Below are 13,782 nucleotides of genomic sequence, written 5' to 3' on the forward strand. Positions count from 1 at the left end.
GGGATGGTGGCACAGGCCTTCAGGGGGGACAGGCAGGCCTTCAGGTGGGAACAAGCCTTCAAGGGGGTCAAGCCTTCAAGGGGGGGACAGACCTTCAAGGGGGGACAGGCCAGGGATGGTGGCATAGGCCTTCAGGGGGGACAGGTAGGCCTTCAGGGATGGGGGACAGGCCTTCAGGGGTGGGGTGCAGGCCTTCAGGGGAGGGGGGCCCTGGTGTAGAAGTACACGGAGGGAGGGAGGGAAGGGGGGTTCAAAGAGTCGTGCATATGCCAGACTTGGGGGGGGAAGAAATAATGGGTCTAAAAATAGAGGAGATAATGGGATTTAGGGAGGGAAGGAACAGAAAGGGAGAGAAGTTGGACACAAGGGATGGTGTGGCGGGGGGGAAAAGATGCTGGATAGGAGGGTAGTTGGGAAAAGAAAGTGAGAGATGATGGACCCTGGGGTGGTGGGGAAGGAGGGAGAGATGCTGGATGAAAGGGTAGTTAAGAAAAGGTAGATCTGTGGATGGAGGTAAAAAAAAAAAAAAAGAAAGATGCCAGACCTCTGGGGGAGGGAAGGGAAATGAAAGGGGAGGACAGAGATGGCAGATGGATGGTTAGCACAAAGAAAGAAGAAGACCCTGGCAAGCAAGTTATCAGAAGACAACCAGAGCCTGCGACCAACAAGATTTGTATAATGACCAGGCAAGAAAAGGTACAAAATCTAATTTTATTTTCTGTTTTATGATTACAATATGTCAGATTTGAAATGTGTATCCTGCCAGAGCTGGTGTTAGACTGCAAACGTGAGCTAGGATTTAACAGAGAGGAAATGTCTTTTTTGTTTGTTTATTTTGTTTACACCACAGCGCCAGTGTGGTTAGGAGAAGGCAAAGGGAGTGAAGAGGCTATAAAATAAACCCACCAGGATGTTTGAAAAAAAAAAAAAACACCCAATTGGGCAGGAAAATCGAATTGAATCGAAAAACCAATTCAATAGGCTGAATCGAATCGAATCAAAATTTTTTTCCTGAATCGGGCAGCACTACTGTGGATGGCTAAATTAGACCCAGATATTCTATGCCGGGCTGCATCCGGGATACTAGCATTGAATATCTGAATCTTTCCATACTGCTCCTGGCTGCTGAAACTTATACTGATCCCAATCAAAATTTAGTCGGGACCAGTGGCTTATCCACTAGTGGACCTGGGTGTATACAGGTTCAGGCCCACCAAACAGTGGCATATTGCTGCGATAGCTGGTGGGTATTCCCCAAGCCTCACCAGCTGAAAATCTCCCTAAAAGCACTCGGAAACACCCATGCCCAGCTCAGCAGCTGGAAACTGCTTCCTACCAGTACTCTTGTGCATTCTCAGTTTTCACCAATGCATAAGGGTGCTGGTTTAAGTAGGTTAGGAAGCATCTTCTGACTGCCAAGCTGAACACAGGTGTTTCTGGGTGCCTTTGGGAAGATCTTCAGCTGGTGGGCTTGGGGATCCTTGACAGCATAAGTACTTATCATTTCTATTAAAAGTGGAATTTGGGTGGGAGCACCTCGAGGGGGGAGGGGCAGAGGTGGTGAGGTCATTTAATGCCCACCCATATTTACTGTAGGGCCAACCAAAATATGAATATGAGCAATTTCCACCATCCCCCCCCAAACAGCACCCCATCTTGGTTGCTCCTCAAACACAGTGGGCACTCTAGAAGCCCACTAAACACTACCAATAGAGGCTCCCCAGGCCTACTTTTGCATTCCCTGACAGTCTAGTGGTCTACCAGGCATAGTAACATAGTAGATGACAGCAGATAAAGACCTGAATGGTCCATCCAGTCTGCCCAACCTGATTCAATTTAAAGCCCAGTTGTTTCTGTTCATGTTATCTCCATTTTCAAAGCGACTGCTGCTAGAGTTCACAGCACCCATTTTAAAGCTAGAGCCAGCATGGACAAAAGTGACTGGGAGAGTGTTGGAAGTAGTGTGGGGGGGTGGAATTCCACAAACATTCCAGGAGATATAAGAACATAAGAATAGTCTTAAAAAATTATATAATGGGGTAAGTCTAGCTCCCCAGTGAAGAAAGAGAAGGAGGGAGGGAAGAGAGGGAAAGAAAGGGGTAAGATATGAGGGATCAGTCCTTATGTGTGTATCTTATAAGATATATATATAAAAGCTGATCCTGCATCTGCTTTGCCCACTCTTCAACCCCAGAAATGCCTGTGTGAATATTATATGAATATACTGCTTGGAGAGGGGTCCAACTTCGACCACCTCTTAATCCCCCTCTCATATGATGTTAGTCACCTGGACCCTCAGAAATGCCACCAAGATACTCCAGTGTACTTCATAGTATCTGGCTTTATGCATTTAATCATCACCGGGTCTCTTACAAGAATTTTTGTATTTTTAGTGAGATGTAGTTATATCCTTCAAATTCATAAATATTATAAATAATTTTTAATTAATACATAACTTAAGTGGTCAGGTTCTGAGGGATTAATAAGCTGACATGTTTCACCCAGAGGGTTTCTTCAAGGCTACTATCCCTACAACAATAAAATCCTAGTTAGTAATAAAGTTTAACATTTGTAAATCAGTCTTCAAAACCTCCTAAACATTTATATCTACATCAAAACTCTTGGAGTAATAACTACCTTTGTGAAGCAAATCACCCGCATAACGACCACTGAGTTCCTATTATCAGCTTGGGCAATAAGATTCTAGAATTAGAGACTGAAATAGCAAACGCCGATCTTGACGTGATAGCGATATCTGAAACCTGGTTCACGGAATCGCATGGATGGGATATGATTATACCAGGGTACAACATACTTCGATGCGACCGAGTGGGTAAATTGGGAGGAGGAGTAGCATTATACACTAAGAAAAACATCAAAACCACCAAAATCACGGATGTTAGATACACTGGGGAATCCCTCTGGGTGAATCTGGCCAGAGGGAATGAAAAATGCCTATACCTTGGTGTGATATATAGACCTCCCAGGCAACAGGAGGACAAAGACATGGAATTGATTGAGGACATAGAGAATATTACGCTGCGCGGGGACTCAGTAATACTAGGAGACTTCAACATGCCAGATGCAGACTGGAACACACTCTCTGCAACCACGGGTAGCAGCAAAAAAATATTAAACTCCATAAAGGGTGCACGCCTCAAGCAATTGGTGTTGGAACCCACCAGGGACCAGGCGTTACTGGACCTGGTCCTCACCAACGGAGATAGTGTCACTGAGGTCTCGGTAGGGGAAACACTGGCCTCCAGCGACCATAATATGATATGGCTCAACCTCAGAAAAGGATTCCCAAAAACAAGCACAGCAACAAGGATTCTCAACTTTAGAGGCACAGACTTTAATCAAATGGGAGAGTTCGTCCATCAGGAACTACATAAACAAGGACTAACTAACAACGTGGAGGATATGTGGTTGTCCCTGAAGTCCATACTACACGAAGCAACAGACCGATACATAAGGACAGTAAGTAAAGGTAGAAGAAACAAAAGACCCCAATGGTTCAGTAAGGAAATCTCAGAATTAGTTAAACAGAAAAAAGACGCATTTATCGCCTATAAACATTTAGGCAGGGAGGGGGCAAAAGAGGACTATCTTGACAGATCCAAAACTGTCAAAACAGCAGTCAGAGAGGCCAAACTACGAATGGAGGAAGAGCTAGCACGAAAAATGAAGAAAGGGGATAAATCTTTCTACAGCTATATCAGTGACAGGAAAAGAAACAAAGATGGCATAGTACGCTTGAAGCAATCGGACGGTAAATTTGCAGAATCAGACTCTGAGAAGGCAGAAATACTAAACAAATACTTCTGTTCAGTATTCACTCGTGAAGCACCGGGAGCTGGTCCTCAGCTTCAGACGGGAGATAACCGGAAAGACCCGTTTCAAGATTTCGAACTTACGCCCAGTAGCGTCTACAACGAACTATCAAGACTCAAAGTAAACAAAGCAATGGGACCGGATAACCTACACCCCAGAATGCTCAGGGAGTTAAGAGAAGTCCTGGCAGAACCATTATCGGTTCTTTTCAATCTTTCCCTAAGCACAGGAGTGGTCCCCTTGGACTGGAAAACCGCCAATGTAATCCCACTCCACAAAAAGGGTTGCAGGACAGAGACAGCAAACTACAGACCAGTGAGTCTCACGTCTATAGTGTGTAAACTCATAGAAACGCTGATCAAACAGCATATTGACACAATCCTAGATGAAGAAAACCTACGTGATCCACACCAACATGGATTCACCAGGGGTAGATCATGCCAATCTAACCTGATTAGCTTTTTTGACTGGGTTACTAGACAACTGGACGCCGGAGAGTCACTAGACGTAGTATATTTGGACTTCAGTAAAGCATTTGATAGCGTCCCTCATCGAAGATTACTAAACAAGCTAAAATCGATAGGATTAGGAGACATTCTAACTACATGGATTGGGGATTGGCTGAACGGCAGACGTCAGAAGGTGGTGGTGAATGGTACCCCATCTGAAGCGTCGGACGTGATCAGTGGAGTGCCGCAGGGATCGGTCCTGGGCCCAATTCTATTCAACTTATTCATAAGAGATATGACACAAGGACTTAGAGGAAGGATATCACTATTCGCCGACGACGCCAAACTTTGCAACATAGTAGGCAAAAGCTCATTACCTGATACTATGTCACACGACCTACTGCTGCTGGAACAATGGTCAAATACTTGGCAGCTAGGCTTCAATGCTAAAAAATGCAAGATAATGCACTTGGGCAAGAGAAACCCGCGTAGAGCTTATGTACTAAATGGCGAGACCTTGGTTACGACCACGGAGGAACGTGATCTAGGAGTGATCATTAGTGAAGACATGAAAGTTGCCAATCAAGTGGAGAAGGCTTCCTCCAAGGCAAGACAAATATTGGGGTGTATCCGCAGAGGTTTCGTCAGCAGGAGACCTGAAGTTATGATGCCGTTGTACAGAGCCATGGTGAGGCCGCACTTGGAGTACTGTGTTCAGTTTTGGAGACCACACTTCCGAAAGGACGTACAAAGGATCGAGTCGGTTCAGCGAACGGCCACCAGGATGGTCGTGGGGCTCAAGGATCTCCCATATGAAGAAAGACTACAGAAGTTGCGACTGTACTCGCTCGAGGAAAGAAGAGAACGGGGAGATATGATCGAAACGTATAAATACATCACGGGACGCATCGAGCCAGAAGATGATATCTCCTGGCCCATGGGTCCCTCGACCACCAGAGGACATCCGCTGAAAATCAGGGGAGGGAAGTTTCACGGCGACTCCAGGAAGTACTTCTTCACCGAAAGAGTGGTGGATCATTGGAACAGACTACCACTCCAGGTGGTAAAGGCCAGCAGCGTGACGGATTTTAAGAATAAATGGGATACTCTTGTGGGATCTTTAAGGAAGTAAATTCAGGGGGGGGATACTTGGAATGGGCAGACTTGGTGGGCTGTAGCCCTTTTCTGCCGCTTTTTTCTATGTTTCTATGTTTCTAAGATGGCCGCAGCGTGTATCTCTTCATTCTAAATACCTCCCGGACAGCTGACTGTGACGTCACAGAGGCAGCATTAACAGACCGGCCAGGGGGGAGTGTTCATTGAAAACCTTTAACTCTTTATTGAATATTGTGACACTCCTATTAATGTTTTGGCAGATAATAAGAACCTCATATTAAGGATAACCATTCCAGTTTCAGATTCAGCCCAAAAGGAATTACTGTGTTGAGGCGGTAAATCCACTTTTGTTCTAGGAAATTTAGTTTTTCCTCCCTAGAACAGAGGTGGATTTACTGCCTCAACACAGTAATTCCTTTGGGGCTGAATCTGAAACTGGAATGGTTATCCTTAATATGAGGTTCTTATTATCTGCCAAAACATTAATAGGAGTGTTACAATATTCAATAAAGAGTTAAAAGTTTTCAATGAACACTCCCCCCTGGCCGGTCTGTTAGTGCTGCCCCTGTGACATCACATCAGCTGTCCGGGAGGTATTTAGAATGAAGAGATACACGCTGCGGCCATCTTGATAATAGGAACTCGGTGGTCGCTATTCGGGTGATTAGCTTCACAAAGGTAGTTATTACTCCAAGAGTTTTGATGTAGATATAAATGGTTAGGAGGTTTTGAAGACTGATTTACAAATGATAAACTTTATTACTAACAAGTTTCAAGTTTATTTAATTTCTTTAATTAATTCGCATAATCCAAATCCAATGCGATTTACATAAGTTCAAAAATTAAGTAAAATAATAAAAACTGACAAACAGAACATTCACTACTAATACAGTAATACATGTAATACAGTAATACATGTAAGGAGGGAGGCGGTTGACAGCAATTGACATAAATACAATTCTAAAAAAGTAAAAATAAAACCAGGGAAAGGTCCAAAGACACAGAAGGTTGGGGAACAGGCACCCGCTTAATTCTATTAGATCGTCTTCCTAGAACTATTATAGGTTAGAACAAATCTATTGGAAAGCGTCCTTGAATAGCCAGTTCTTTAGGAGACTTTTAAACTTGCTCAGTGATTTTTCTTCTCTTATATTAATTGAAAGTGAATTTCAGATTTGAGGAGCAGTGGCAGAAAAGATCATATCTCTCCTAGAATATATAACTTTTAAGGAAGGCACTACTAGTAGAGCTTTATCTTCAGATCTTAAGAATTTTATGGGGGAGTATGGTATTTGATATCTTTCTAAAAATGTGGGAGCTTTATTTATAAGTATTTTATGTGTGAGTAAAGCTATTTTATAGATGATTCTGTGGTTTACAGTAACCAGTGTTTTTCCTTTAGAAGCGGTGTAACATGATCAAATTTTTTCTTTTTCATAATTATTTTTATTGCAGTGTTTTGAAGAATTTGTATTCTGCGTATTTCTTTTAAAGTGGACCCTTTGTATAGGGCATTGCAATAATCGATTTTTGATATTACTAATGAGTGTATTAATGTGATTCATCAAGGAAAGCAGATAATGATCTGATCATTCTTAGCCTATAGAAACATGTTCTTACGAGTGAACTAACTTGCTCATGATAACTAAGCTTTTGGTCTAATATGACTCCAAGAATCTTCACCTTAGTAACTGTTTTAAGGTTAATTGTATTCATAATTATGTTGGTTCCTAGTACCTGTCCCTTCCTACATGGAAAGAGCATGGTTTCTGTTTTGGATGTATTAAGGGATAACTGGGGTCGATATTCAGAGGAATTTAACTGGCCAAAACCAGTTCCTGCCTGGTTAAATCATTTGTTCAAAGCTAACTAGTCATATTCAGTGGCACTTAACCAAAAAGTGTCACTGAAAATGTCCTGTTAGCATACAATGCAAAATCAGCTATTTAGGGGGGACTTTCTTGGGGGGGAGGGGGGAGACAGATAGAGATAGAATCAGCACTTGGTCAGTTAAGTGCCCATATTCACTACTTAACCAAATGCCAGTCAATCCTATCTTTATGTGGCTTGCCATAGCCAGTTAAGTGTTAAATATCGCACTTAACCATATGTTTTCACTGGCTCTGTTTACCCAGAAATTCAATGTCAGAGCCTGGATATGATCCAGCATTGAATCACCAGCTGAATTATGAACCCACTATGTTTTCCTACTAGAGAAGAGTGACTAAAATGGTTAAGGGGCTGAGGAGTTGCCGTACAATGAGAGATTAGAGAAACTGGGCCTTTTCTCGCTTGAAAAGAGGAGACAGAGGGGACATGATCAAAACATTCAAGATAATGAAGGGAATAGACTTAATAGATAAAGACAGGTTGTTCACCCTCTCCAGGGTAGGGAGAACAAGAGGGCACTCTCTAAGGTTGAAGGGGGATAGTTCTTCACCCAGAGAGTGGTGGAAAACTGGAACGATCTTCTGGAGTCTGTTGTAGGGGAAAACACCCACCAGGGATTCAAGACAAAGTTAGACAAGTTCCTGCTGAGGCGGAATGTACGCAGGTGAGGCTGGACTCATTTAGAGCACTGGTCTTTGACCTAAGGGCCGCTGTGTGAGCAGACTGCTGGGCATGATGGACCACTGGTCTGACCCAGCAGCAGCAATTCTTATGTTCTTATGTACCTACTTTTATTCTAGTATTCAGTGGGGCATTTTTATAAGCACCTACTCAGTACTGTAAAATCCTGTTCCACTTGCTTAGATCACTTTTAGAATTATTCACTAGGGCCCATACAATATAAAGAAGGTGCTAACATTTATGTGCGAAGCTTGAAGAATGGTCTGAAATTTGGCAGCTAAAATTTAATGCTAAGAAATGCAAGGTTATGTATTTGGGCTCCAAAAACCTGAGAGAACGATATAGTTTATGGGGGGGGGGGAAAACTTATGTGCACGACGGGAGAGCGGTACTTGGGTGTGATTGTATGTGATGATCTTAAGGTGGCCAAACAGGTTGAAAAGGTGACGTCGAAAGCTAGAAGAATGCTAGGGTGCATAGGGAAAGGTATTGCCAGTAGGAAAAAGGAGGTATTGATGCTTCTGTATAAGACTCTGGTGAGACCTCATTTTGAATATTGTGTACAATTCTGGAGGACGCACCTTCAAAAAGGCTACTAAAATGGTGTGTGGTCTTCGTGATAAGGCGTATGGGGACAGACTTAAAGACCTCAATTTGTATACTTTGGAGGAAAGGCGGGAGAGGGGAGATGTGATACAGATGTTTAAATACCTACGTGATATAAATGTGCATGTGTCGAGTCCCTTTCATTTGAAAGGAAACTCTGAAATGAGAGGGCATAGGATGAAGTTAACAGGTGATAGGCTCCGGAGAAATCTGAGGAAATACTTTTTTATAGAAAGGGTGGTAGATGCGTGGAACAGTCTCCTGGAAGAGATGGTGGAAACAGAGACGGTGTCTAAATTCAAGAGGGCCTGGGATAGGCACGTGGGATCTCTCAGAGAGAGCAAGAGATAATGGTTACTAAAAAGATGGGCAGACTAGATGGGCCATTTGGCCTTTATCTGCCATCATGTTTATACAATACTGGCATGTCCTATACACGTATATGGGTGCACCTATGCATATAAATGCCATAATTCCACTTATAGTATATGCTATTCTATAAAATGATAACAAAAAACAAGTAAAAAAATAATAGGACATTCACACAATATGAAACGCAAAAACATAATTATGTAAAAAATATATAAATAAAATGTGTGAATGTTGTGTGTGTGTAGGGAGGGGGGGGGAATCTCAGTTACCAGAACCAAACCAAGGTTCAAATAGACCCTACTTTTGAATGCTAAAAATAAAGATGTTAACAGCTCATAGATTCATCATTAATCCTCCCCTTAATTTGTGTATAAAATGGCTGGGTTGAGTCGGTGTAAGCGAAAGCAACGAGGAGGGGAGGATTTTGCTACTGTTATCCTTGCATTAAGACGACAGCAACGTAGTATTGACTTGAAAGCCTATTCATTTAATCAAAACACCATCTGTTACAACTCTGTAGATTCTCAAGACTCCTGAAGCAGGCCTGTTCAGCTGAAACATGTACATGTCGAGTCATTGAGTTATTGGATGAATAAAGTGATTTGAACATTGGACGAGTAAAGGACATTTTTACAATAGGTTGTGGTCATAAGTCTGATTAGGACAATTCCACGCCTTATTTTATGTATAAAATGTAAACATTCACATAATTTTCAGTGTCCCAAAATTCAGTATTCCCCTGTTTATTAGAAACTAGACCACCAACTCTCCAATCTACTGATCACGACACCAGACTACATAACTTTCAGAAGAGAAATCCATCAAGACAAACTAACACCGCAGGAAGCATTTCAATCTTCCCCAGATCCTACAACCTTCTAGCCAAATTATCAAGCTTGTAATGACCTCGATACAATGGCTAGATCTCTCCCAAAGTAACCCGCTCTACTGTGTAACACTCCTGGAAATGTCCAGATAACCTCTTATGTAATCTGCCTTGAACCGCAAGGTAATGGCAGAATAAAAGTCACTAATGTAAAATAGCCAGCCAGCCAGCCCTCCCCTGCCCTGCTACAATGACTAAACAACTACAAACAATCCAAAATATAGCTCTGAGACTCATCTACTCATTGAGAAAACATGACCATATTACAGAAGCATACATCAACTCACATTGCCTACCAATCCAAGAAAGAATACTATTTAAATTCTACTGTATGTTATTTAAAGCCTTAAACGGAAACAGCCCAACCTACCTGAACAACCGCCTCATCCAAACCACCTCAATCAGACATAGAAAAACACACACCCCATTCACACACCCCTCGATCAAAGAAGTAAAACAGAAAAAACCATACGATGGCCTCCTGGCCACTCAAGCAGCTAAACTAGATAACCAAATCTCCAATCTACTGATAATGACACCAGACTATAAGACGTTCAGAAAAGAAATAAAAACTATACTCTTCAAGAAATTCCTGAAACAGCCCTAACTTCAAACTTACCGTCCTTCCCCCCTCCCTCTTTCCGCCACAGAAACTACATAACCTACTCTTTACCTCTCTAGAAAGGACAAATGTTCTTCCATTGTAACCCTGCGTTTTTTATCTCTTTTGTAATCCGCCTTGAACCGCAAGGTAATGGCGGAATAGAAATCTCTAATGTAATGTAATGTAATGTAAAGCAAGAATAGTAACCAAAAACTTATCTTGTCTTGGTGGATGAGTGAGACTGGCGCACATAGCTGGACTGTGATTGTTTAGTATACATAGGGAACACAGTTATGTGTGTAAATTATAGAATGGCATAATCTGTGTGTGTATTTAAAGAAATTAGGAATGAACACTTACAACAGTTCTTTGGCTGGCATAAGTGTTTGTACCTAAATTGTAGGTGCATATTTTATCTGTTACACTAGTACAGTGTATCACAAACTGTGTGCTGCCCAAGATTCCAAATGTCCCGCGAGACACCAGGGAGGAGGAGAGGTGCCGGCTGACTGCCTACAGAATGTGCCTCTCGTGGCAACAGCCTCTACTTTTCTCCGTGCATTTTCCCTTCCAGCATCCCCCACTGGCAGCTTAGGGCCCCGTCTAAAGGGCCTTCGAGCATGCGTGGACGTATGCACACTTCTTGGATGCCTCGAACCGCGGCTACCACGTTTAGTGTGCCGTAGCTTGGCAAAGTTTACGAGACACTGCACTAGTAGTTACACTAGGTATCTATTTTTCTTTGCCATATTTAAACCCTCTAACACCTGAATATATAGTAGATGCAGTGTAATAGAATTGCTTTCTATGGCCCATATTCCATAAACAGCGCCTTAATTTAGGCGCCCTACTGGCATTTATGTTAAGTGAGAAATGCCATTTAAATGACATTTTAAAACGATTTACTGGCGCCTACTGTCACTTAAAAAAATCAGTGCCAGAATCAGGCTTCTGGAGGTCCCAACCTGTGCCTAGTACCACTGTAGGCAAGGCTAATGCCAGAAGTGGCATTAGACACCAGTAGGCGCTTCTGGAGGCGAGATTCACATCAAAGGTAGGTGCCGGAAATGTAGGCCTTGAAAACCCTGGCCTATATTTCTGACGCCTACCTTTGTCGGAGCCACAATTCTCTAAATGGTGCTGTTTAAAGAATCCGGGCCTACATGTGCAGGAGGATGAATATAGACATCACCACTCATTACAGTAAATTAAAACTAAAGCAAGGAAAGTATTGAAGTGATGAGTTTTTCATTCCTTCTAGACATTAGCTAAATACAATTTTCAAAAGTAACACAGAGTATATCTGTAGCATCCCAGACTTAACTGGTTAGGGAACTGAAGACCTGATTCAGAAATCAAATCCAAGTCAATTCCCACTGCAGCTCCTTGTGACTCCAGGTAAGTCACGTAACCCTCCATTGCCCCAGGTAAAAAAATAAGTAGCTGCATATAATATGTAAACCACTTTGATTGTAACCACAGAAAGGAGGAATGTCAAAGCCCATTCCCTTTCCTCTTTCCTTCTGTAAGTCAGCCACTATTTATGAAAAGAAAAATAGGCCACCAATATTGTGTGTGTAAAGAAGTTGTATTCTCTGCCGTGCCCCTGTTACCTCCCCTTCCAATACAGAGCATCTGTATTTCTACATCTCTGAAAAATGAGAAATGTAATAATGGATAAATGACAGACAGTAAATAGAACATATGTGTATGTTGATACTGACACCCAAAGAAATCTGCATGCCCTTACTGGAAAGAGATGTATAAAGAGCAAAGGTTTTGAGGCTTGTAAGCTCCTTCATTCTTGTTTCCTCCACATTTGCACAAAAAATATGCTCCCATGCATACAACTTCAGCAATTTGATGCCTTTCAAAATTTCATTGGTTTTCTTTAATCTCTCAGTAGAGTAGTCCTTTGGATAAAAAAAAAAATATAGCACAGGCATTAAATTACATTCCAGATAAAAAGGAAATGGATTTGAAACACTTTCCTATTTCTTTGAACCAAATTATAAATTAAGCATCCATATTAACTGCATTAACTGTTTGAGAAGGAAAAAGGCACCAATGGCAGGAAGAGCAGGTTAGAGAAGTACTGGGCCTGCTGTACTGCCAGTTCTGCTCTCGCTCAGTCAGGTGGGTTTGGACCACCAGAGAAGAGGGTAGAGGGCCAGATGAGATGCTGGAGAATATGCAAATGTATGCATTAGCCCCAGACCAATGAAGACCCATGGTGTGCCCAGAGTGAGTGGGTAGGAAGAGGGAACATGTATCTAGAGGAAGGGAATATCCCCAGGAGGGATATTACATAAAAAGGAGGTAAAGTATGTCTAGCAGGAAGAAGTGAGAAGCACAGGGAGATCTTCAAGAGGCAAAAACAGGGGGTGAGAAAGATGGAAAAGCAGATGGAAGTTGTGATGAGGAAAGAATAGAGGGAGTAAAGAGTGCTTGGATGAAGGAAGAGAGTTCAGAGGGGAATAATAATAACAACAGTTTATATACCGCAGGACCGTGAAGTTCTATGCGGTTTACAATGATTAAAAGATGGTACAACTTGAGTGGAATAAACAGAGTTAAAAGCTAATGATTAACAGGTATTCATTAACACTTATTTTGAAGTAAGAATTGTACAAGTCAGCTACCTAAATACTTCAGGAACAGATATGTTTTTAGGCGTTTCCTAAATTCCCCATACATAGTAGGCGTGAGCAATTGATCTAGATCTTTACCCCATAATGCTGCCTGATGTGAGAAAAGGTGTTAATGTCTTTTAAGTTTACATCCTCTAACTGGAAGGGAAACAAGAGAAAAGGTCAGTTATATATTTAGGGGCTAGACCGAATAGTGCCTTAAAGCAAAAACAACCGAACTTAAACTTCACACGCGCCTCCATCGGCAGCCAATGCAGTAGTCGGTAGTAAGGTGTTATATGATCGGACTTCTTCAGTCCCAAAATCAGTTTAATCACTGCATTTTGCACAAGTTGTAATTGTCGCATATTCTTTTGGGCAACTGCCAAATAGGCGATATTACAGTAGTCAAGTTGACTTAGTACGAGGGATTGTACCAGAATTCTAAAAGCTGACATGTCAAAATATGCTCTAATGCAGTGGTTCCCAACCCTGTCCTGGAGGAACACCAAGCCAATTGGGTTTTCAGGCTAGCCCTAATGAATATGCATGAAGCAAATTTGCATGCCTATCACTTCCATCATATGCAAATCTCTCTCATGCATATTCATTAGGGCTAGCCTGAAAACCCGATTGGCCTGGTGTTCCTCCAGGACAGGGTTGGGAATCACTGCTCTAATGGACCGAAGCGTCCATAGAGTGAAAAAACTTTTT

General features: G+C 42.1%; 1 protein-coding gene across 1 annotated transcript in view; it reads right to left on the reverse strand.

The window, feature by feature from the left end:
* The window catches only part of ABCC9 (ATP binding cassette subfamily C member 9), a 343,621-nt gene that overhangs the window by 180,716 nt on the left and 149,123 nt on the right, over positions 1-13,782 (reverse strand). Inside the window, 1 exon segment of the mRNA XM_033952235.1 lies at positions 12,189-12,351. Within this exon segment, the coding sequence (XP_033808126.1) occupies positions 12,189-12,351 (163 nt within the window).

This window comes from Geotrypetes seraphini, chromosome 7 (genome assembly GCF_902459505.1).
Source record: "Geotrypetes seraphini chromosome 7, aGeoSer1.1, whole genome shotgun sequence".
NCBI lineage: Eukaryota > Metazoa > Chordata > Amphibia > Gymnophiona > Dermophiidae > Geotrypetes > Geotrypetes seraphini.